Here is a 26,587-nt window from a genome sequence, read left to right on the forward strand (position 1 = left end):
ATGATGGTAGTATTTATAATACAGAAGCAATTCATAAGGATGATGATCCACTCACTTACATTGAGGCTATACAGGACAGTGATTCCAAGCTCTGGAAACAGGCCATGGATACTGAGATGGATTCTATGAAATCCAATACCTGTAGGAACTTGTAGACTTACCGATTAGGATTAAAGCCATAGGGTGTAAGTGGATTTACAAGAAGAAGAGAAATGAGGAAGGGAAAGTGGAAACACATAAGCTAGACTTGGAGGGAAAGGCTACACACAGAAAGAAGGCATTGATTACGATGAGACCTTTTCTCCGATAGCCATACGCAAGCCTATTCTTATACTCATATCCATTTTCGTTGCTCTTGATTACGAGATCTAGAAAATTGATGTCAAGACAACATTCTTGAATGGTTATCTTGATAAGACCATTTGCATGGCTCAACCTACTGGCTATATTGTCAAATGAAAGGAGCATAAAGTTTGCAAACTACTAAGTTTCATTTATAGACTTAAGCAAGCATCCCACTTATGGAATAAAAGATATGATCAAACGATCAAGACTTTTGGATTTGAGCAAAATGTTGATGAACCTTGTGTTTATAAGCATATAAAGGACAAAAAGATGGTATTCCTCATTTTGTATGTCGATGATATTTACTTATTCAAAATAGTGTAGGAGAATTGTCATTGGTTAAACTGTGGTTAGCTTAACAGTTTATCATGAAAGACTTCGATAAAGCTAGTTATAATCTTGGAATTTGAATCCTTAGGGATTGAAAGAATAAAATGATAGCTCTATCTCAAGCTTAATACATCGATAAGGTACTAGAACGTTTTGCAATGACCAATGCAAAGCCTGGCATTCAACCAACTGCATCAGATTTTCATCTTTCTTTAGATGGTTGTCCTAGGACAGTGGAAGAAAAAGAGCATATAAGTAAGATTTCATATGTTTCGGCAGTTAGAAGCCTTAGGTATGCAATACTTTGTACACATCCAAATATCTATTTCCTAGTAGGAATGGTTAGTTGATATCAGATGAATCTAGGTCTCAGGCATTAGTAAGCTGTAAAGCAAATATTAAGGTATCTTAAAAGAACCAAGGATTATATGCTTGTGTATACTGAGGAGGATCTTACTCCTTTTAGATAAACAGGCTCAGACTTCCAAACCTGTAAGGATTTGAGGAAATCAACATTGGGAAATATATTCGTTTTAGGTCGTAGAGCCATAGTATAGAGAAGTGTAAAACAAACTTGCACTACTGATTATACTATGGAGGCCGAGTACGTGGCTGCTTCTGAAGCAACGAAAGAAGCAATATGGCTTTGAAAGTTCTTAACTGAACTTGAAGTTATTCATGTTATGGAAAAAGCTATAACACTATATTGTAATAACAATGTTGCAATAGCTAATACTAAGGAAATGAGAAGTCACAATGGGACAAAAAACATTGATTAGAAGTATCACTTGATGCAAAAGGCAGTAGCCGAAGGATTTTAGATGTGATGAAAGTAGCTTTTGAAAACAACCTAGAGGATCTGTTTACTAAGACTCTTGTAACTAGAAGTTTTAACAAACATGTTAAGGATATTGGAATGCAAAATATGACACATTTACTTTACTAGGGCAAGTGGTAGATTGTTGGGAAACGTGCCCATATTGTAGTAAACATGTAATTATTTTCTATTTATTTGAACGATGAATAAATAAATAAAGTTAATTTCACATTTCACTATTATGTCTTTTGTATTTATTTCTTTTATATTTTGCATGCATAGTGAAATTGTGATAAGTAAATATTAGCTCATTGATTGTCTAAAGTTCAAATTGAAAATAAGTGGAACTGTAAATAACAGTTACATTACAAGAAATACAACTTAGTAGATAATCTAAATGAGTCCATAATCCCGTGAAAGAGTCAAAGTGAGCATTTGATTCAAATACTGAGAAGGTTTATTATGTTGTTTACAATTCCAATTGGGGAATGGCTAGTCTTTGCAATCGGAGAAGTTGACTCCACGAGTATAAACATGATGTATTCAATGGTAGAATGATACATTGGACTAGATCCAAGATGAATTAATTTTAAATCTATTTGCAAATTAATTCACTTGTGACGCTTATGGTGTGATTTACCTAAATCCTGAGTTAGTCACTGACCATATGTATGCAACTCATGTGCTTTGATATAAGTGAAGGCTTATGCTCTAATGATGATCGAGCCCATAGTCGGTATGTTGGGTACATGAGTTGTTTATGGCATGGCTTTACTAGCAACAGTGGAATCCATAACTAAATTAAAGAGTTAATGATTTCCTCTCATTGGCATTGTGTGGATTGATAAATATGGAACGTGGACACGGGTTGCTCGTTCTCGAACGAGTAATTTATTACAGTCATTTGTTAACAATGATCATATTAATCATTCAGAAGACACAATGGTGACAATGAGATAAAATAGGATTGTATTGAGTGAACGGATTTAACTCAACTGAATCAAGGATATCATATGAGGGTAACATACACATGAAGAGGTTATTGGACAAAGCAATTGGATGAATTGTTCTCGTAAAGAGTATACAATAAGGAGTTTTATCATGGTACTTCTTGTGAACTGACTCCATGATTAAGTAATTGCAGATTATCAGAACGATGCTTCTAGATATAATTGCAATCACTAAAGCTTAATTGTATACATTCGATTGGTCCCTCTGCTAATTGAACAAAAACTTGATCGGACTGCATTTGAATCAGAAGAAAATTCTACAACTTTGGGAATAATTTAATTGAGTCAATTTATTCAATGTGGAATTATATTAGGTGGTCGTGAGAATTGTTCAATTAGAGAATTTGATTAAAGAATTTTCTTGATATTTTAATTTGGAAAATCTAAGTGATTTTTGGGAAAATTAATTTTGATCAAGTAAAATTAAATTAATCAAATTAATTAAATTTAATATAATATTTCTGAAAATTAAATTTCAAGTCAGACAATTGGCCCAATAGGTAATTGAACTTGAAAATTGGACTTGAGATCGTAAATTGGGCACGGGGGCCCAAAACTGAGACCAAGAACCAAAAACTGGTCGAACTGGGCCTAGTATGTGAAACCGAGCCAACGATACTACCAGTGGCTAAACCGGACTGGCCGGATCATCATTGACTTGGACCAAACCGGCAGCAATTGAACCAGCTCGGGATACCATAAGGGTATCGCACCTACATTACTGGACATGGCCGTACCGGTGGCTACAACCATGGCGTCTCAGTGGCCAGCGACGGTTGGTCATCAGTGGTTGGGCAATGGAAGAGTTACATTCCTACTGAAATTCTACCAGAGTATTTGATTTCAGACTAATTATTCTAAAAATAATATTATTTTAATAGTTTAATATTAAATTAAATTTAATATTTATCTTAATAGTATTTTATTAATTTAATATTAAAGTAATTATCTTAATATTAAATTAAATTTAATATAGACATTCTATTATTTAATAAGATTTAATATTAAATTTAATCTAATATTTATCTTGATAAATATTTTATTAAATATTATATTAATTTAATATTAAAATGATTAAGTTTAATCATAGTTGAACTCTCTAAACTCTTCCTATATAAAGAAAGCATAGGGTCATTATTTACACACACTTGAATTCAAGAGAAAGTTATAAAGAGAAAATTCTCTAAAGAGATTATTCTAGAAAATTTCTAGAGATATTTTTGTGATTTACAACTTGACCCAAAAGTTTAAAGAAATTATGTAACACTCCAAACCCGACATAAACGCTATGGCCGAAATCTGGCGTGTCACATTGAAGTGTTTTTCAAAAACCATGTTTTCATTGAAAATCCTTCTTGCTATTTAGAACCTTTGGCCATTTTAAAACTTTGTGAAAACCTCAGTTTCTGTTGGTTTATTAAAAGTCATTCTCTTGTAAAACATTATTACCTTTAAAACTTTATTTGCTGCAGAAGCTTAGTTTAAAGTTTTGCAGAAACGTGATATTTTGAAAAACAGTTATTGTTTTGGAAAAGAAAACCGTGTTCTACTCCAGCAGTTATAAAGCAATATATAAAATTCCAAATTTAAAACCAGAAATTAAAAGAGGCCTTGTTACAAACCAGATCAAATATAAGTACTTGTAAATAGATAACTTAAAAGAAAATCGAAAACAATAGCAGTTGTGTGGCCACCTCCGAGTCCCTCGCAGCACCGATCCTCCTAATGCTGGGGATTACCTGCACAGTTAATAAATGGGGTGAGTTTATGAAAACTCTGTGTGTAATCCCCTCCTAAACTAAAACAGTTAGTAAACAGTCAGAATTTAGAATCAATCTGGGTTGGAGCCCATTACAGTAACAGAACAATGTGTGTGGGCCAAAGCCCAATTCTCAGCCCTCATCAAAATTAATTGGGCCTTGCCCATTCTCAAAATCAGTAACAGTTGGACATAGCCTATTAACAGAATCAGGTGGGCCTAAGCCCAGTACAGAATCAGTATTAGATACAGATTTGCAAACAGATTCCCAGTCCAGTCTAACCAACACAACACCCGTACCAACCAACACACCATGTGGGGATAAAATTGACCCACCCAACCAACACACCAAGCTTAGCATCGATTGCGACACTAAGTCAACAGGGCGGCTCAACACCGTAGACAGGACGGCTCAACGCCATAGACAGGACGGCTCAACGCTGTAGACAGGATGGCTAAAGGCCGTAAATATCGCAGCAACGCTGCCAGTTAACAGAACAGCTATAAGCCAAAAGTATCACAGAAAGGCTGAAAGCCTTGTACAGAACGGCTACAGGCCGTACACTTCCTCCGTCCATAATAACCCAACTCCATACAGTATGTCATGTCATAAATAATACGTGTATGCAAAGTCATACTCAGTACAATCATATATGTAAATCATAAGCACATCAGTCACACGGAACATAAAGGCATAATCGTTATTTTACCATACAAGGGTATTACGGCCATTTTGCACTAAAAGGGTATTTCAGTGATTTTAAAAACCGGGGTCTTAATGACCCAATAGAAGGTCCACCGTCGCCTCGAGCTACTTAAGTAACCTAAACAGACATAACGGTGCAAATGGGCCTAAGGCCCATTACTCGGCCCAAGTGGGCCCACACCCTCGTGTGGCCCATTTAGCCCAAATTTAGATACGGCTATATGACCTACATAGCCCAGTCCAATAATTATCATAAGTTGCAGATTCAATCCGTGTGGGGCCCATGAGCTTATTGGGCCCACACGACACATCTAGGCCCAACATGGCCTAGAACTACCTAAGTCGTGTGCGTGACATGGCAAGTTTATCTACATCCCACTTAACAATGTTTACACAAGCGGGCACAGGCCCATCGGGCCCAGAACAGCCCCGGCACATAAAAACGCTCGTGGCGGCCTCTACAGTCTATCACCCATGATTTGTAGGCTCGGTTCGCCCCTCGTGCGTTGGCACGCTCGTGAGGCCCCGAATGTCGAGGTTTCGGCTTTTCAACTTTTACCAACTTCCAACAAAGAAGGGCGCGAATACACACCTGTTTATGAGAACGCACAACCTTGGTTAAGCAGGTATGAAATAATCCCTCCTGAAACCAGTGATCACCAACTCATCTTGTTCACTCTATTTAAAGCCAGCTTTTCACCAATTCCCATGTTAGCTTCCCGATGTGAGATTACTTTCAACTATTAGGAAAATTCCTTATTTTTATATGACCACTTCAACCACAGAGTTCCAGTCTAACTCCACCTCTTACACAGCTCAAATAGCAAAATAAATACCCCATTGCGCATCCCAAGACTTGAACCTTAAACCTCACAGTTACACAACACGCCACATTGCCACTACACCACAAGGCTTTTTATGTCACCATTTAAGCCTCAATTAATTATAAGGTCTATAGGCCAAAGTCTAGGTTCCTTTAAAAGAAAAACCAAAATAAATTGCAAGAGCCAAGACTTGAACCCAGGCTCCCTTGCAACCTTAAGGACGCCACAACCACTACACCACTTACTTCCATGTGTCATTTATTTAACACAATAATTTAAAAGGCCCTTATCCAAGCATTCAGGGTTTTATTCACTTAAAACCAAAATTTTTGCTAAAGCCCAGGTCTGAACCCAAGATTTCTCCAACACTTCTCAGGGCCATTAACCACTAAAGCAGACCTTTAATTGTGTCATTTCCCTACACAATTAAATACTTATATACAACCTCCTTACGGACCCATACTCAAGGCCCAATACTTCTAGGCCCAAATTTCAGGGTGTTACAAATTAAAAAATCACCCCACTGGTAGTTTTTGGGAAAATTTTTGCGATTCGAAGCGAGCCCACACTCAGCAAACGTGAGCTTAAAGATAGCAGAGAAAACTACTCGGTCAAAATGCTCATTCTGGATAAATTAAAAAGGTACAATTTTGATTAAGTGTTTATTACTTTAAATATCACAACTAAAATCTTGTTTTGGAAAATTTTTTAAAACACTATTTTGCCTCTATATTTATTTTCCGCTGCATTTTCCAAACCCATTTTTTCCAACAACAACAATTACCGGAACTTATACACATGCATACACAATTTTAAATAAGAGCAACGACTACCACTATCAACCTTTAGAGATAAAATCATGACTAATTAAAACATTTAAATAAATATTAGAAATAGAACTATTCGAGAAGTAAGGACCATTTTGAAAATTTTTGAAATTCAGCGTGAGTATCGATAATTTTACCCAGAATGCTAAAAATTCACAAGTTAAAATGTTTTTCATGCTCAGTTTTTCATGCTCAAAGTGTATTTCCACTTAACATACAAATAATGTCTACTTCAACCAAGCCTATTATCATCTTTCAACCATTTTTCATGCTACATTACTAATATAAATCCCAAGCATCAAAATTTGTCCACATCCAAAGTCCAAATACAAAATTAATAGTTCATAAGTCTAATCCCAAAATAATGATAATAATAATAATAACTATAAACTGTAACTCACATTGCCTTTATTTAGTAAGTTCAAAAGAAACATAAATCCAACTACTCAAGAGTTATGCCTTGCTTAGATCACTTCCTTTGCCTTTCCACTCACATCGAAAGTGCTACTTATTTTCAAGATTGTAATAAGAAGTGTGTGAGCTTAAATAAGCTCAGTGAATATTCGAAACTACCACAAAGCATACATAGAATCATACGTAAACAAGAGCAACTAGAGCACATTCACAATCATGTTTACGTAAAACCAAAATAACATTGCATGCTTCATTATCTCATAGCTTATGTACTCACACGCATATACATACAACATATTTCATATATAAGTCATTTAATGATAATTTGGAAACTTGTTGTGAAACATAAAAGTGGACTCTATCATCATACATTAGATAAACGGATCTCCAATCACACCAATGACTTAAAGAGTCTAACATGTCTCGTAATGTAGCATAAAGCTAAACACTCTCCAACACACCAACATGTCCTGATGAATGGAGCTTAGCTCAACATTCCCTTATCTCTCCAACCTATCCCGGGGCTTTAATGCCCAAATTACATAACACAAAGGTGACTACTCACAATCCTATGGCATGCCAACTATATCTAATGGTTTCAAGAGATCACAAGGCCAAAATATCCATAATTACACATTTTTTTATTATTGTTTTAATGCACATCATCTTTTTCATATTCATCAATTTACACCATAAACTTGTACACAATGCATGCTTATTGAATTCACATTTCATTGCACTTTAAGTGCCACAATAGTGTTCATTGAGCCATCACATTTTAGACCACATACGTGTGCATTAAAATTAATTTATCACATCCAAATATTCACACACATTACCTGTTATAGTAGCCTCCATTCCACAACTCGACATACATTAGGCAAAATTTTAAAACAATGCAAAGAGTATAAAGAAGGCTTACACTTAGAACTTAGGATAGGGTTTAGGCTAATACTATGCTCCCGATTAACACTACGAATAGCGCATACTAGTAGCAACTCTGAAAACTCACCGTTCACGCTTTCGCTTATTAGCCGAAAGCTCAAACTAGTTTTTTCTTACCTTTTGACTTGCTCGAAAAAGCTCTCACTTGGTTTGAAACTTTGTAAACACAATAAACACATCGCAAATTCATTAAAAATAGCCTTGAGCACAACCAAAACAACAATAAAACACAATCCAAGCCTCTTTTTTCATCACTATAAAAAACTAGCTAGTTTTGCCAAAATTGAACTTTTGACATCCTAATCTCGTTTCAACTCCTTTATTTTGATTTCAAACATCCCAAATTACAGTTAATTTCATATCTAAGCCATTAATTTCATCTAAATTTGTGGCCCTAAAATTTTTGGAAAATTGAAGTTTTTAAGAACATAAAAAAGGGCAAAATGCTTGATCCATAGAAATTCGATTATGAACTATCAAATTGAAGTGACATACCTTCTAATTGGGTTAAAACAAATCAAAAACCACTTTGAAAACACAAGTTTTCTCAAGATTTTGAGATTTTCAATTTCTAATCCAAGCTTACTTTAAAAAATCAAATCCAAATATAATCGTTTAAAACTTGATTTGAATTAACAACACTCTTCATTTAATCCTAAAAAGTTAGAATATTACCTTAATTTGATGAAAACGACAATCTATAACTCTAATTCGGGATTTGAAATCAAGAAGAACAATGATAAATTTAGGGAAGAAGACATGATTTTCGTTTAAAATTGGGGGTTATTTTGGTGTTTAGGAAGTTAATAAATCTGAAAGAATAAATTGATTTTGAAAGAACTCTTTAATTTTATGTTTTGGAAATTTTAGGAATGATTTGGGGTTTTGAAAAGAAAAGGGAAGATGTGAGTGGCTGCAAGTAGGAAACCAATTTACAAAAATTGGGCAATTTGTCATTTTGGTCACTCATAATTCTTCCCTTTCCAATTAGATCCTAAATCAATTAAAACCCTTTTTTTTCAAATTAGACCTCAAAATTGAATTTTTTTGAGCTAATTAATAAAATAAAAACCTGATTATGTAACTTTAAGTCTTTAATTACTCACTTACGACCCTATTTACTGATATCTGACTTAGTTCATTGGTTTAATGACCCGATTCTACTAACCCAATTTTCGAGATGTGATACCTTTCATTTTATAGGCTTGATTACTAAATGAATCATGTAATGAAATGAGTTAAGTTAGCATAAAACGATATAGCTACTTGTCAGTTGCCTTCTCTTTCCCTTTTGTATTTGACATTCTGATTTCGTCTTTAGCTGCGTACGATAATTTCATTGTAAAAACAATATCAGTTTTTCATCATCAAGCATATAACCTTGTAATTAAAACATGTTATGCACAATTCACTTAGGTCTCTGATAACCCTAATGTCCGAAATTCCCATATCTTTTGACTCTCCCAATCTGACTTCGTAATTACTCTTTAAGAACCTTAAATCATCATTACGTATCATTAATTTCCAACAGCTCTTATTCTTACTCTTAGGTCTTAAGAACCCATTCATAACTTCTTTAACAACACATAATTAATGTTTGTCTCTGTTGGAAAAAAAATCCTATTTGAAAACGGCTTTCTTACACAACAGAAAATTTAAAATTTGAAACTGACCTAGTTTGTGATATTTATAGCAATAAACCTTGAACTGAAATCATACTTGTGTTTTCTAATAAGCAGACCGTTGACGTTCCCCGGCTTTCCACCAAATGATCTTCTTTGCTATTCTTGTACTATGAACTACTTTAAGTGTGGGCTTACACCAATAGAATCAAAACACGGAACTAGAAAAAGTTTTCTTTACTTTTGGGGTGAAAACAAAAATTATCTTTTCAAGATAGAAACCAACAGGATTGTTATTCCGAAAAATATATAATAGTTGAGAATAAATTCTCTCTATTTTTCGATAGAGTAACAATATCTTCAAGTTGTGTAAATAGCTCTACCGGTGTCATCTATGTATAGGGAGAGAAGGTAAAACCTTTATTGAATTGCAGAGATTTATTTCAAATAGAAAAACAACTTCCTAGTCCAACTAGGAGAGGGAGAGGGGCTAATAAGGTATGTTTCCCCTCATATGTATTATGATGGGGATTCGGGTCTCTTATTGTATTAGGTCCAATTATATGTGCTTTTAAGACTTTTAACCTAACACTTTGTAATTTAATCCAACCCAATACATCTTTTTCTATTTTCCAAAATAAACATTAATTTTCCAATTAAATAATTTTCTCATCCCAATTTTACCCTCGATAAAATTATGATGATTTTACCTTTTGTAAAATTTTTAAGAAAATATATTCAATATTTCACAAATCAATTTGTTCACTATGACCAAATTGTTTATTTTCATTTTCGGGCTTTAAAACTGCTCAAAAACATAAATTCATTCTTCTGATCATTTCTGAGTAATCCATATATATTTGCAAATGAATCATTTCTCATTTTCATTTTCATTTCCATTTCCATTTCCATTTCCATTTTTTGGGAAACCCACATCAATTTCCAAAATGATTTCATTTCTTTATTTTAGAGAAAACCATAATCATTTTTCTAAATGTTTCTCATTTCTCTATTTCTATTCATTCTATTCATTTTGATTCAATATGCAATCCATTTCTGGTTTCAACGAGCTAGTGAAGGGACCAATTAAACATATGTAATTAGGGCTCAAATGATTTATAATTAAGTTTTGACTTTTCGCCTATTAATTATAAACTCATTAACACGAAGTCATTCCACTATAGTATCGTGAATGAGCTCTCCATAATGACATACCATTGCGAAAGTAAGTATTCAATTCTCATCCAATGACCTTATTATAAGTGTGTTACCCTCCTAGTATATCCTTGATCTCTTTGGGATAATATCTATTTTTCCAATATAATCCTATTTTATCTTATGGTAACCATTGCATCTTCCTTCATGAAAAGTCAATCATTATCAAATAGTGATCAATTCATCTATCACAAATATGAACGACCTGTGACCAAGTTTACTTTTCATCAACCATGTAATTCCTATGAGAGGAAATCATTTACCAATGTCTCGAGCTATGAATTCCACTATTGTGAATGACATTACATACTGTAGAATTCGTACACCTAATGCACCAACTTTCAGTTCCTTATCTATTCAAACTCAGGCTTTTACTTACATTAAAGTGTACGAGTCACGCATACATAGTCCGTCATCCACTCAGGATTTAGGTATGCCACACTATGAAAGTCACAAGCGAATAGATCCATAAACGGATTCAGGATCTATACTACTTGGGTCTAGTCTGATGTACTGTTAGTCTAGTCAATCACATCCATGTCTCTATCTTTTAGGAGTCATCCAGTCCGATGCCCAAGACAAGGCATCTCCCCAATTAGACTTGATAGTCTGACATATTAGTCTTTCAACTAGTTTGCTTATTTTCGATTAGACTAAAGACATGTTTAGGTTCGTCTACTAATACAAGCTGTCTTTCCGTATTACAATCTAACCATGTAATAACGTTTAGTATCAGTTAAAGATTAGACAACCAACGAGTAACATTTGCTTCCATTTTGCTTTGCGTGCAAAAACCATGTGAGGATAATATACAAAGTATTGATGTAATTTATGAATAATTTTACTAACCAATCTGTTCGAAAAATTAAAAAATGTACTTAAATTAAAATACTACACTTAGAGCACCAGATCTAACATTCTCAATATTTCCCATTACATTTCCAACATGAATCTCACATGAACCAAGCTTAACCACTAACCTTTTAATGGTTTCTAACCCAATTTCTCTAAGTTCTCTTTAATGGCAATTTAAGCTAACTTCAAAAATCACAAAATCTAACCATTAAATTGGTTGTACTAATCTTCTTACTTTAAAAAGCTATGAATTGTTTTGAAGAAAAGCTTGCTTATGTATTGTATTAATGGCCAAATATGGAGGAAAGAACTCAACTCTTTTTTCTTCTTTAAGTTCAGTCTTGAAGAGAAGAAGATGAAGATGATATTTAAAAATTTATAATTAGTCCACTGAATTTGGTGTAATTAGAGCACACCATTTACACTTTTCAATTCTTAAGGGTAGGGTGGGAATTGGAGTAATTAAGTGAGCAATTACAAACCAGTACACTAAAATCCAATTAACTTATGACTTTTCAAACATGTCCATATATGATTTAAGTTTGAAAAGTTATTTTTATACAATAATAGTATTTTAATTTAAGAATTTATGTATATTTAAAAATATTCTTTATTTTACTTATTTCGTTTAAATAATTTAAAATTTTTGTTAATAATAGATAATTTCCTATATGTTGAGCTACTAAATAGTTAATTAAATTACATAGTATTTATTATTACTTATTTATACTAAATTTAACTAATTTACATATTATTTATTATTTATTATTTATACTTGGTCAATGATCAATTGATGGTAACAGTGAGTATATATTTAATGTTAGAGAGAGAATAACTTAACAAATATTGAATGTTAGAGTAATTTGGTAAAATTGCTTAGCTTGTTTATTTTTCTTGTTAATTTATTAGCAATCGTATTGTCAAATACTTTTGGACTATCGTATCATATATGATTGTTTGATTTTAGGATTTTTTATTTGTTTAAATATTTTTTTCTTAAATATTATTTATAATTTCTATAATAATTAATATTTTTTAGAATTTAAAATTACTTAGTTATGTAATTATTATTTATATTATCAAATATAACATAAGGAATTATGATGTAATTACACTCTACTAGTCAAACATGTCTAGAGAGTTAGAATTCCTTATAACTACAAGAGAATGTAGTTACTACCTTAGTAATTATATTACTATCCACTCACTCTGTAAGTAATTATATTACTATCCACTCACTCTGTGGTGCCTAAACTTACCCTTAAAATTTCTTTGTAAAAATTTAAGTTTTCCATTTTTGCTAGAAAAAGAAAACACTAAAATTAATTATATATAAGGAATGGATAAAACAAATAAATAAAATAAAATGGTTCTCTCCTAAAATCCAAGTTTTCCCTTATAAATATTCGATAATTCTTGTAACAACCTAAGTTTTCCCCTTTTATCGAAAAAACTAAAATTTAATCTTAAAAATTGAAAAAAATAAAGGAAATTAAAAAGGTAAAATGAGTGACCAAAATAAAAAATTATTAAAGTTGAGAGACTAAAATAAGTGTACAATAACAGTGTCATTAGCCACATTAATGATGAGAAACTAAAATGAAAAAAATATCTAATGATGAGTGACCAAAACTAAAAAAAAAAACCATCTAACGATGGTGCTATATTTGAATTTTATTTATTTTTTATTATCAAAATGAAAATCTATTAAAGATCGTGATTGGCTGTGTAATTTATCTTATTATTTGTATGTAAAAATAACAAATTTCTTTTGAGGAAACTGCACTAATAGTTACCCAATATTAGTATTTTTTAACATAATAGCAACTTAAACCCTCAACATTTAAAACATTGTACCAAATTAGTCTCAATTTTAAAAAATTTAGCCCTCAACATTTACACATTGTGTAATTTGGTCTTTTTTTTACAATTTTACTTTTCTTTGTGACCCTTTTCACCTAAAAAGCTAAAAATACAAACTTATCAACTAAATTTGATTGAAAATGTACAAAAAAATTAAAACACCAAAAATTATAATATAATGATTTTCTTGTTTTCCCATTCTTTTATAGATTAACTCTGAATATTAAAAAAACAAAATTATAAAAAAATTAAATTATATAATGCGTAAATATTAATAATTAAATATTTTAGAATCTAAAATTAATTTGGCATAATTTATAAATATTAAATGTTAAAATTACTATTATATTAATTTTAAAAGCAGTAATAATGATAAAAAAAATAAAATTGAATAGTGGAAATATTAATAGTTAGGTGATTTAACCTTTCTTTTTTTATTTTAAAGGCTTGATTCAACTGGACCCGAACCGATCCAAATATCCCGCTCCCTACACTCAAATAGCAAATTGTTCGTATATAAGCTTTCCTAAAATCTGGAAACCCCCCTTAAACCCTAAATCCCAAAATCTCTGAACTCAAAATGATTCACTAAAGTTAGAGCTTTTGGGGTAGATTCAATTCACCCATCAAACCTTCGCTTCCCCCGTCAATTTTATTTTCCTTCGAGAAATAAGAAAAAATGACAATCCATTCGGTTGTAATCCAAAAGCTCTTAACAACAAATGCTCACATCGGCCGACAAGTAGCAACCCACCACTTCAAACAATTCACCTACGGCTTCCGAAATAGACAATCCATTATCGATTCCGACAAGACCCTAATCTGTCTCCGCAATGCTCTCAACTTCCTTTCCTGCCTCTCTCGTGATCCTTCTTCCTCTTTCCTCTTCATCAACACTAACCCTCTTTTCCAACCCATAATCGACGAGATGACCTCCAGAGTCACCAGCTTAATCCCTGAAAGGGCTAGCAGCCTTTGGAAGATGCGTGGCTTTTTGACCAACAGTTGTAGTCCTAAGAAGTTTCGTTCTAGGCACAAGAAATTGGTTTTCGCGCCAACTAAGATGCCGGATTGTGTTGTGATTTTCGACACTGAGAGGAAAAGTTCCGTCTTTTTGGAAGCGGAAAGGTTGGGGATCCCGATTGTTGCCTTGGTTGATTCCAGTATGCCGTGGGAGTATTATAAGAAGGTTACTTATCCAATACCGGCCAATGATTCTGTTCAGTTCGTTTACTTGATATGTAACATGATAACTAAGTGTCTTATGTTGGAGAAGAAAAAAGACGGAGCAAAGGGACCTGGGAAGAAGGCTACAATCAAGTATGTTTTTATTATATTTTTAAAGTTTCTTTTTCTGGGTTTGAGATTTGAATGTTTTGATAGGATGGATTCTTTTTATTTTTCTTTCTAATTTTGGGGGATAGGGTGGGTTTTATCTCTGAACTTTGGGTGCTGTGACCGAAATTGAGTATAAAAATCATAGGGTATAAGGTGTGCATTGGATGCTGATTTTATTGATTTAACTAGAGAGGAAATAAGAGACCGGCTAAGTTTGTTGGCAGTAATTGTTGTAAGATTGGATGTGCTTGATGGATGATTTAAGAGTAATTTTGAGTTGTGGACATAAGTTTCTCGATATATAAATGACAATCTTGAGTTATTACTAAGTTGTTCCTTGCTTAAGTAGCTTGATTGAGGATCTTAGTATAGAGAGAATATCCTTTTCCCAGTTCTTATCGGTTTACTTCTGATAATTGTGCAGAATGATAGGTTTATTTCTTATTTTGTAGTCCCTGTCTGGAATTCTTGTTCTGAAGTTTGTCTATTTTATACGAGTTGAGTTTTCATGGTTTGCTGTTGCATTGTTTCTTCTGTTCTTTGTTTTTGTATTGGAACTATTTCCAGTTGTCTGGTTTATTTGAAATCCAATATTTGATTAAAGGGACCGAGTAGAGAGCACAAGTGAGAGTGAAGGCAGTGCAAGTGATGAAGTGCTTGTTGTTCCTTATGAAAACTTAGCACCTATGTCTTGTGGTAATATTTTCTCATTATTCTTTTACTTGTGAATTTATTGTATTCCAAATATAGCATCGAGAAAAATATAACAGTACATTAGAGTTCAGCTTGTATAATTTGCTTGTTTGGATTCTTTCTGTCTTGAAGCAGATGTTGCTGAATCTAAGCAGCTTCTGGATAAGCTTGTTGTGGTGAAGTATAATGGAGCTTTGGGAAAGAATATGAGTTTTGGTGGTCCCAAGTAAGCAATTATCTAACTTCTGGAAGTTTGATACTTTTTTTTTTTTGAAGAAAAGAGAAGCATTTCTTGATGATTCCATGGTTATATATTAAAGACATGCCTCTTCATAAATGAATATAGTTTCTGTGATATACATATGTTTTTTGGTTTCATGAAGATGGTTTGAATAGAATCTTGTTTGATATAAATGGTTAAATATTCTAATTTTGTGATGACATCCCTTACTTCAAATATTGTACTACCACCCTTTTGGATGAATCTTTGTTGTTATTATATTAGGCATTTTCACATGAAATATGCTTAAATACTTTACTACTTAGTTCCTGGGTGAACTTTATATTCAAGAGAATTTAAGAACTGTCCGGTTTTTATTTGAGAAATGACGTGCTTTCTTTACTTTGGTCTTTGATATTTGAGTCATTCTTGTCATAGAAACATTTGGACATTTAGTTGAATTTGTGCAATTCCTTTTATCCTTTGCACAGGTCTTTGATTGAAGTTAAAAATGGGTCAACACCTCTTGACTTAATTGTTAACCAAATTCAGGTTGGTTACCAGCTATTTGTTGTATATATTGTTCTTTTATAGCATTAGAGCTCACTAGTTGAACATTTTCAATTCTTTGTAGTCACTAAATTCGAAGTACGGATGCAATATTCCTCTGCTTTTGATGAACCCAAAGAACACACACAATGATATTGTAAAGGTGATCTGTTTTTCCTACACTGTTTTGTTGTTAACCTTGTATCTCAGCAAAGGTACTCAGCCAAGTTGTCATGTGTAGGCTTTGGAGAAGTATTCCACCTTAGACGTCGATATACATCCTTTTGAACAGGTTTGGGAACCTAACTTTTCCTGTTGTAACTGGTTCTGGAATTTGTTCATACTCATTAAACTCATAACTTCCTCTTGATAAATTTGAGAACCTAGCTAGATATACATCCTTTTGAACAGGTTTGAGAACCTAGCCATTATTTTCTTGTTGCATAACTGGTTCTGGAATTATTTTCTATGGTCCTTAAATTTGTACTTCTTCTTGATAAAATAATTGGATTTATGTAGGGTGAACATACTCAACATGAATCTTTTGTCAGCGAGGGATGTGAGGATAAATGGTATGCCCAATTTTGCATCCTTCCTTCGGTGCAGCATCATTGTTTTCTTTGCTTTTTTGTTAATATAAGATTTTTCTGTGATGAATGAACTATGATAATGTTATTTAGCAACTTCTGGAAGTCTTGGTAAAGTTCATAGTTGGCTCTAGAAATCAACCATAACTTTGAATGCAAATTAGGATAGTTCCGCGCCTATTACTCTGAATTTATTCTTCATATTCACTTTCCTTTTCTCATTGTTATGAAATACTAGTCCTTTTGATCTATTCTAGGTTTATGTTTTCCTGAGTTTAGCATTTTTCAGTATCTTTCATTTTGATGAACGGGGAAATATGCATGGTCTACTGTCAGTATCCTATTTCCTCCTATGTCGAAAAACTGGAAAATCATAGATTCCAAAATTTTATGGAGTGATCTGATAATTTTCCAAAATACCCAATAGATTCCTTTTCTTTTTGCTTATTTACTCTGCAGGATTATATTGTGGTTACAGTCACCAATTGCTGAAAGGTCTCATCATTGCTTTATTTTTTTGTGCAAAGGCAATCTTCTAAACATGGCGCTCATTTCCTTTCCCTAATGAATAGTGGAACTCTTGATGTATTACTTGCTCAGGTATTTGTGATTTCGAAAATATTTCATTTTGTTTCTCAAGTCTAAAATAGAAAGAAATATCCTTGAGGATGAAAATGCAAAAGTATGCCAGGAGGAAAGCTGATGCAAACTCTTAATCTCATTGCTTCCTGTAGGAATATTCTGTAAATATTTTAGGAATATTTTGTAGATATTTTCTTTATTAAAATCCCTTATTTTAAGGGATCATATCTCCTATTTAGTATCTTTCCTAACTTAGAGTTTCCTAAAGTAGTGTCATAGGTTGTATATAAAAACTCTGATTTATGTTCTATTTAGTATAAAAAAATACTCTGATTTCTACATGGTATCAGCTTAGGTTACGATTTCTTTTTCAACCTAGACCATGTCCGAAACTCCTTCTCCTACTTCGGAGATTACTTCAAATCCAGAAAATTTTTCTGATTCCGATGCTCCATCAGATTCGTCTGGTCTGACTATCACCTGCCATCGATTGAATGGCAACAATTTTCTTGAAGGGTCTTGTGAAGGTAATCTGGTTATAAAAGATCCAGAAGGTAACCTTTCTTCTACTGCATTTTTCTCCTCTCAGTTGACTCCTAATTGGATCCTCGATTCTGGTGCTACGGATCATATGACTGGTAACAAGACATTGTTTCACAATTTTTTCCATGCCTTTGGTAAAGCTGTCAAAACGGCTGATGGTACCTTGTGCAAAATAGAGGGACATGGCACTGTTATTCTCAATGAACAGATTGCACTTAAAAATGTTCTCTTTGTACCAAATCTGGCGTGCAATCTCATCTCTGTTAGTAAATTGTCCACAGACTTGCACTGCTCTGTAATTTTTAATGATCGTGATTGTACTTTGCAGGCACTGAACTCGAAGAAGATGATTGGTAAGGCCAGCTTGTATAATGGTCTCTACATCCTCCCTACCTCTCCTAAAATCGAGATCTCCAAGTCATTTACCGCTTTAGGAAAAGTTGATACTGTTATGTTATGGCACTTTCGTTTAGGCCATCCTAGTTTCCAATACCTTGCAAAATTGTTTCCTGCTCTATTCATTAATAAAAGGCCTAATTCTTTTTCTTGCAAAGTTTGCTCTCTTGCCAAACATACTAAATCATCTTATTTTCCTTCTACATACAAGCCTTCTTACCCTTTTGCTTTGATCCATAGTGATATTTGGGGCCCTTCTCGGGTGAAGAATGCTGATAATTGTAAGTGGTTTATCACTTTTATTGATGATCACAGTAGGATAACTTGGACTTATTTGCTGAAAGATAAATCTGAAACTGCTAGTGTTTTTGTGCAATTTTATAACATGGTTCTCACTCAATTTGGGTCTAAAATCCAGCTCTTTAAATCTGATAATGGCAGTGAATTTTTTGCAAGGTCTTTAGGTGATTTTTTTTAAGGAAAAGGGCATAGTTCAGATTAGTTCTTGTGTTGGAACCCCACAACAAAACGGCGTTGCCGAAAGAAAAAATAGGCACCTTCTTGAAGTTACTCGTTCTCTTCTATTTACCACTAATGTTCCTAAATATTTGTGGGGGGAAGCCTTATTAACTGCCACATATTTAATCAACCGGATGCCTAGTAAGGTTTTAAAATTTCAAACGCCTCAATCTATATTTTTGCAGCACTTTCCTCATTTTAAGCCTATCTCCTCCATTCTGCCACTTAAAATTTTTGGCTGCACTGTTTTTATCCAAAATATTGCTCCTAATAAGTCCAAGTTAGATCCTAAGTCTTTAAAATGTGTATTGGTTGGGTATTCTTCACTTAAGAAGGGTTATAAATGCTATCATCCTCCTTCTAAACGATTTTTCACCACTATGGATATAACATTTTATGAGCAGGATTCCTATTTCACTCAGGCTGAAATTCAGGGGGAAACATGGAGTGATTTTCAGCCACAACAGGTATCTCCTTCTAATCTTCATTCTCAACCTTCAGAATTGCCATCTTGTTCGCCATTACCTGCAGATCTGTCACCTGTGAATGCTCCCATTGATTCTCCTGTAGTACCTATGATTAATTCACCTACACCCACTTTAAACACTCTTCCTGAAAATACACCTACTCCAATTGACAGTCTTCAAAAAACACCATCACCCAAACAGCTTCGTGTCTACACAAGAAAAAGAAGACATATCCCTGAGACTGTTTTGCAATCTGATTCTTGCCGAGAATTGGATTTGGGTCCAGCTGCCGAAATGGAAGAAGAAATCAGTAAGTCCACTACTCTAGATGACTTTCCTATTGCTATTAGAAAAGGGGTTAGACAGTGCACCAAGCATCCTATTGAAAAATTTACTGGTTATAATTCATTGATGCCGTCTTTTCAAGCATTTACAGCAACTTTGGATAAAGAACAGGTTCCCACAAGCATAGCTGAAGCTCTAAAGGATCCAAAATGGAGAAGGGCTGTTGAAGAGGAAATTTGTGCACTAGAGAAAAATGCTACTTGGACCATTACAGACCTTCCTCAAGGAAAAAAGGCTGTCGGCTGTAAATGGATCTTTGCTGTAAAGTATAACTCCAATGACAGTATCCAACGATACAAAGCTAGACTAGTGGCCAGAGGTTTCACGCAAACATATGGGATAGACTTCACAGAAACTTTTGCACCTGTGGCAAAGCTTAACACTATTCGAGTACTCCTAAGTTTGGCTGTAAATTGCGATTGGAAATTACACCAACTTAATGTAAAAAACGCATTTCTTAATGGCAAGCTTGAGGAAGAAGTCTATATGCAATTGCCACCTGGCTCAAAGTCTATTGAAGGTAGCAACAAGGTTTGCAAGCTCAACAAGTCTCTATACGGGTTAAAACAATCACCCAAAGCTTGGTTCGAGAGGTTCACTAAAGTCATTCTTCAAAATGGCTACAAGCAGTCCCTTGCTGATCATACGCTTTTCATCAAGGTAACTTCTACAAATAAGAAAGCTATCCTAATTGTGTATGTGGATGACATCATTCTTACTGGAGATGATGAGGAAGAGATTAGCAATTTGAAGAAGTTGTTAAACAGGGAATTCGAAACCAAGGACTTGGGAAAGCTAAGGTATTTCCTAGGAATGGAGGTGGCAAGATCAAAAGAAGGACTTGTGATCAACCAGAGAAAGTATGTACTTGATTTACTCAAAGAAACTGGTTTTCTTGGCTGTAAGCCGGCTGATACACCAATGGAGGCAAACTTGAGATTCAATAAAGAAGATGAGTCCTTAGTAGACAGAGAGAAATTTCAAAGGTTAGTTGGGAAACTAATCTACTTATCCTTGACAAGGCCAGATATAGCTTTTCCCGTAAATGTAATAAGTCAACACATGACTAATCCTACTGAAGAGCATATGGCAGCAGCAAATAGAATTCTCAAGTACTTGAAGAAAACTCCAGGACACGGCTTAATGTTTAAGAAGACACAAGACAGAACTGTTAAGATTTTTACAGACTCTAGTTGGGCTGGAGATCTCACTGAAAGAAGATCCACTAGTGGGTACTGCACTTTTGTTTGGGGTAACCTTACAACTTGGAGAAGTAAGAAACAATCTGTTGTTTCAAGAAGTAGTGCTGAAGCTGAATTTAGAGCACTAGCTTTGGGGATATGCGAAGGAATTTGGCTACTTAAATTACTAAAAGAACTTGGCACAAATCAGGAGGATCACTTTGAAGTTTGTGTGATAATCAATCTGCCATTCAGATTGCCAAGAACCCAGTTCAACATGACCGAACAAAGCATGTTGAAATTGATAGGCATTTTATTGCTGATCAAGTCAACAAAAAGACAGCCACTCTTTCTTACATTCCTTCAGAAGGACAGATTGCAGACATTCTTACCAAGGCTTTGCCAAAACCTGTGTTCAATAAATTCCTATTCAAGCTGGGATTATACAATGTATATTCTCCAGCTTGAGGGGGAGTGTAGGAATATTCTGTAAATATTTTAGGAATATTTTGTAGATATTTTCTTTATTAAAATCCCTTATTTTAAGGGATCATATCTCCTATTTAGTATCTTTCCTAACTTAGAGTTTCCTAAAGTAGTGTCATAGGTTGTATATAAAAACTCTGATTTATGTTCTATTTAGTATAAAAAAATACTCTAATTTCTACACTTCTAGGGTAAGGAGTATGCCCTTGTGGTTAACCCAGATAATGTGGCTGGTGTTGTGGACCCAAGTATCCTTTGTATTGTTCCTATCATTTTATTTTGCAGTGTTTATTAATGACCTTCAATTCTGTAGTTGTACCCCTTGATTTGATAATTTAGAAATCTTGAACCATTTGGCCCAAAACAGTATTGAATATTGTTCGGAGGTATGCAAGGATGATTTCGATTTATTATAACTCTTCGGCTAAAATTTGTTTGTAAGTCTTTACTGTTTTCAGGTGACACCAACCACCTCCAATGGTTTAATCAACTTTATGGCTAGTTCGCTCCAAGGGATGTTTAAGGCAAGTGATATCATGAATTGTCTTGATGTCTGATAAATTTGTTTGATATCCATGTATATATCAAAACAGCCTTAATTAACTTTGTTGCTTTCTTTATGATATAGCTTGAAGACTTCACTTCAGATCACTCTGAAAAAGTAAGTTGCTTATAATACTTATTCACTGAAGAAAAAGGCATGAATATGTGTATATATGCACTTTTTGTCCAAAATTTTATGTCAAGTTGCACAGAACAATAGTAGAATTGCGTGGTTTCTTACAGACATTGTTTGGTTAATCTAACTGGCTCATCATATTCCTTTCTGTTTTGTCTTGCTCATAATAAGTCGGTGAAAGGATTCAAATACATTGATACAAGAAGCTTGTAAGTTAACTGCTATGCGCCTGTAATTTGTTCTAATAAAAATGCAAATAGGCTAAATTGTGGTTTCATTTCTCTCAGGTGGCTAAATTTGAAAGCCATTAAAAGGCTTGTAGATACCAGTGCACTGAATTTGGATAACCTTTCTACTTTAAAGGTACCTTTTGCTTAAAATTTTCCGAGACAGCTTTACATGCTATATGAAGCAAGAAACTGATAAAAGTTTTTGTTGTTGCTTTGTCATTGAGGCAGTTATTTGAAAATTCAATTGGCATTTCCATTCCTCAATCTCGTTTTCTTCCTTTGAATTGCACGTCGGACTTATTCCTTCTCCAGGTCATTCTCTTTTATAAACTATAATTTCATGCTACAACCCAAAGAAAGTACTATTTCATCTGACTTAAGGCTTTAAGCATCAAAATTCTATATTCTACAGTCGGACCTTTACTCATTTACTGAAGGCATGTTTGTTCGAAATGATGCGAGGGTCAGTCCTAGTGACCCTTCCATTGCTTTAGGACCTGAATTTGAAAAGGTGAGGGTTTATGGACTCATGAAGGCATTATATTTATTGTGGTTGCATTTATTTTCTTGAATCTATTATTACATTCTGTTTTCCTAATCAGATTAGCGATTTCAAGCGCCGCTTTGAAACAATTCCTAGCATTGTCAAGCTGGATAGCTTGGAGGTGAATGGTGATGTTTGGTTTGGAGCTGATATAGTTCTCAAGGTATCCATATTATTGCCCCTGGATCAATACCTTGCTTCTTTGTTGGGATATCTTTTCCTTCATGTATTACATTTAAACTTGATGCTATGATTTTTTCAGTGCTGAAAGTTGCAGATAAGTGTTGTGTTTCAGTATTTTCAAATCACTAAATAATTTGATGATGTGTTAATTATTGATTGATGGCTAAATTGTGCAAGAGGGAAGTTGTATCCAACGGAAGTTAAGTATTTTAGTTCTTTGTTATCCATTACATAAAAATTTCCTTTTCCCGTAAAAGGCTAAAAGTGCTGTCAGTGAAATACTATACATTCTTTAGGAATTTCAATTATGTAATTTGATTCTTGCTCTTTTCTTTTTGGAATAAAAATTTATTTATCTGCACTGTTTGATATGGATTGTTGACAATATTTTTGAAACAAATCAAGAGTACAGCCAATACTGATATCCTGTTATGTGTATTGAAATTCCATGTTACTGAGATTTGGTCGTGAGTGTCAGGAATATGTATGTTTGACTTGGGTATGCTAATTTTTTCTCATGGTTTATATGTATTTGGGAGTCCTTAGAGGTTCATATCCCTCTCATACCTATGTCCAGAATGTTTGACATAGTACTTAAGAATATTAAGTAGGAGCAAGAAATATACTTGCTGCTTTATTGAGTTTGCTTTCTTTGTGGTTTTAAGTCACTGCTGTTTTAGTGCTCCTGTGAGTCCTTAATTTTGCTGTTTTAACTTGTTTCTGCTTGTGTACTTAAGGGGAAAGTTGTAATCGATGCAAGCCCTGGACTGACATTGCGGATTCCTGGCGGAGTTGTGCTCGAAGATGAGGTAATTCTTAAGAATATATTGTACTTCTTGATCTCTTTTTTCCCCTCCTGTGCTAGGCACTCATATCCGTTGGTCTGTTTTGCGTTTTGGTGTGTTCAGGAGATCAATGATCCCGCAGACATTTAAGGGAGGGAATCAGTTGTAGCTTTTTTGGTGAATGCGTTGAACATGAAGCACAACACAAAACAAAAAAAAAAAAAGGCTTTGTAATGCTTTAATATTTTGTTATTCAAATTTTGTATTGATCAATGTTATTTGTTATTGGAAGAGGAAATAATAGTTAGAGCTTTGAGCTGAGTGATTGATTCCTCATTATAAGCAGCTTAATGGAGACTGATGGCTCTAACTTCAGAACATGAGAATTGAGACTTGGCCTTTTTGTTGCTCCGGTTAGCGGGTGCCCATTAGGTACGAATTAACGATTATTTATTTATCATTTTAAATATTCGCATTGATATATATTTTGGTGCTTTATTAGTAAACTGGCCTCTGAACTATATCCCAATTCTTATTTTGGTAAGAAATGGTGCTTAAAATTGTAAATATTGTTTCATTGTATATGATATTTAATCAAAATCTGCCGTGTTTTTTTTTTGGTGGTGTAGAGGTATGTGTGGGGTCAATTTACTATTATAAATATAATTGTAAGTACATATTATGAAAATGAATTTGAAGACTAATCTTAATATGGTGATATCAATATGAAATAGTTGGGTTTTCTTCAGAAAGAAAATGAGTCAATACCAAATAACAGGGAAACCCCAAAAATATTGAAAGTTTCTGTGGAAAATGAATTTCTTTTTAAACAAATTAAGGTTAAATTATTTTTCAAATTTTTGAAATTTTATCACTTCAAAAATTGGGTAATTTACCCTAAAATTAATGGTTAAATTGTCTATATGTTGGGAATTTTTGCTTTATCGGCCAAACAGTTTTTTTTTGTAAAACGAATTAGGAAAATAAGTCAATTTTAAATGGAGTATGAGAAAGTGTGTCTAGTTGGGCGTGTTTTCTACACAGGTGACAAAAATTTGTACTCAATTGAATGTGCTTTTTTCCAACGGTCATTAGGCTATTTTCTATATTTTTCATTCAAATCTAACTCTTTCTGTTCTCCCTAAACTTTCAATTCTCTCAAATTCTCAAGATTTGTTCGAAATTTTTTAATAAATTTGTATGAAAATATTATAGTTTTATTTTATTATTTCGTAGATTATTCATTTTGATTAATTTTTTACGAATGACAAGTTCTCTTATATGTTTCGATGACAAGCACATTTCCACCACTCAATCAATAATGGTAAGGAAAAATTTTAAATTTCGTTATTTTCAATTCAGTTAATTTTAAAGTTTTAAATTTTTTAAAATTATCTTATTGATATAAATAGGCGGATGATCATGTTTTGGAGGGGTTCATACACAATTTTATCAAAGAGCGCGCCAAGTGAAATTCATAGTTATTTGCAAAATGTGAGATTTTTACATGTGTCTCATATGCTCGGGGGCTGTAAATTGGACCCTACACTTATCAGTGTATTAGAAAGATGGAGACTCAAGATACACACATTCCATCCTCCATGTGGTGAGTGTACAATCACACTTGAGGACGTAGCTTTACAACTCGATTACCTATGGATGAGCCAGTCGCTATGGGGTTAGTGGTCGTTCCTAATAAATAGGACCTTTGCGAGACATTTTTAAGGAAGGTATCAAACAAGTTTCAAGGTGGCCGGATAGAGATGATATGGTTGCAAGATAACTTCAAATACCTTCCTCCGAATGCGACTGATATCATGAAAGAACAATTCGTTCAAACATTCATCTTGAGGTTAACCAGAGGCATTCTAATGCTCAATAAATCTCAAAATTTGGTAAACATAGGGTGACTACTATACCTAATCAACTTCAAAGAATGTAGTCGACTGAGTCAAATTTTAATTGATTTATATGATTCATATTTAATGTTTTCACGTGTATATTGTTTTATGAAATATATTATTATATCTTTAAATAAAATTTAACAATTTGGTTAAGTTTTTAAGTTTAAATTAATTAAAGATTTTAGTTTGATTTTCATTTAATGGATTCATGGTTTAACATTTTTTATTAATAGTGATTTCTCGTGGTTTTTTATTTTCAGTTAGAAAACCGAAATCATATTGGTTTCTCATGATTTTAAAACATTATTAATTAATAATAGATTAAATTAAAAGAAAAGAGACTTGGGTTTGTGAAATCATAGAATACGTTATTTTTAAAGAAAGTAATTCAAATTCAAATTTTGTTGATTTAGTTTTAATAATTGCTGTATTTTATTCATGATAGTGATATATATTAATTTTTCTGCTATTATAGTTATGAAATTGTTATAGTTTTTCAAGGTAATCATGAATTTATTATATTAAATTTACATATTTAATGAATGTTAAATTACTCTTATCATAATATCAATATGTTTATCATTCTCTTGATTTTTTATGGATTCAGACTTTGGCTTGAATCATGGCGGACTTTATATATATATATATATATAAGGTTTTGTATATATTATGTATTCTTTATTAAAAAGATAAAATCTATTCATGATTTGTTTTTTTATTATGCGTGAATTTGAGGATAATATTTGCACAAACTATTAGTCCATTAGATAATTTTCATGAATTGATATTGAATTGATACAAATATATGATTCTTGAATTTTTGC

General features: G+C 33.2%; 1 protein-coding gene across 16 annotated transcripts; it reads left to right on the plus strand.

Moving 5' to 3' along the window:
* Positions 1-14,006: 14,006 nt before the first annotated feature.
* LOC107891001 (ribosomal protein S2, mitochondrial) lies at positions 14,007-24,342 on the plus strand. 16 transcript variants are annotated; one of them, XM_016815629.2, is made up of 19 exons: positions 14,007-14,852; positions 15,475-15,566; positions 15,699-15,789; positions 16,275-16,335; positions 16,418-16,495; positions 16,574-16,624; positions 16,852-16,904; positions 17,447-17,519; positions 21,629-21,686; positions 21,778-21,824; positions 21,897-21,962; positions 22,067-22,099; positions 22,289-22,326; positions 22,405-22,480; positions 22,576-22,659; positions 22,760-22,858; positions 22,950-23,054; positions 23,812-23,883; positions 23,983-24,342. In XM_016815629.2, the coding sequence occupies exons 1-19, from the start codon at positions 14,212-14,214 to the stop codon at positions 24,007-24,009; spliced, it is 1,845 nt and encodes a 614-aa protein (XP_016671118.1). In that variant the 5' UTR covers positions 14,007-14,211; the 3' UTR covers positions 24,010-24,342. The 16 variants fall into 16 exon arrangements, 13 of the variants coding, with proteins under 13 accessions (XP_016671118.1, XP_040937894.1, XP_040937896.1 ...); XM_016815622.2 differs by having other exon boundaries at positions 14,035-14,852; positions 15,696-15,789; XM_041081960.1 differs by lacking the exons at positions 21,629-21,686; positions 21,778-21,824.
* The last annotated feature ends 2,245 nt before the right edge of the window (positions 24,343-26,587 follow it).

This window comes from Gossypium hirsutum, chromosome A11 (genome assembly GCF_007990345.1).
Source record: "Gossypium hirsutum isolate 1008001.06 chromosome A11, Gossypium_hirsutum_v2.1, whole genome shotgun sequence".
NCBI lineage: Eukaryota > Viridiplantae > Streptophyta > Magnoliopsida > Malvales > Malvaceae > Gossypium > Gossypium hirsutum.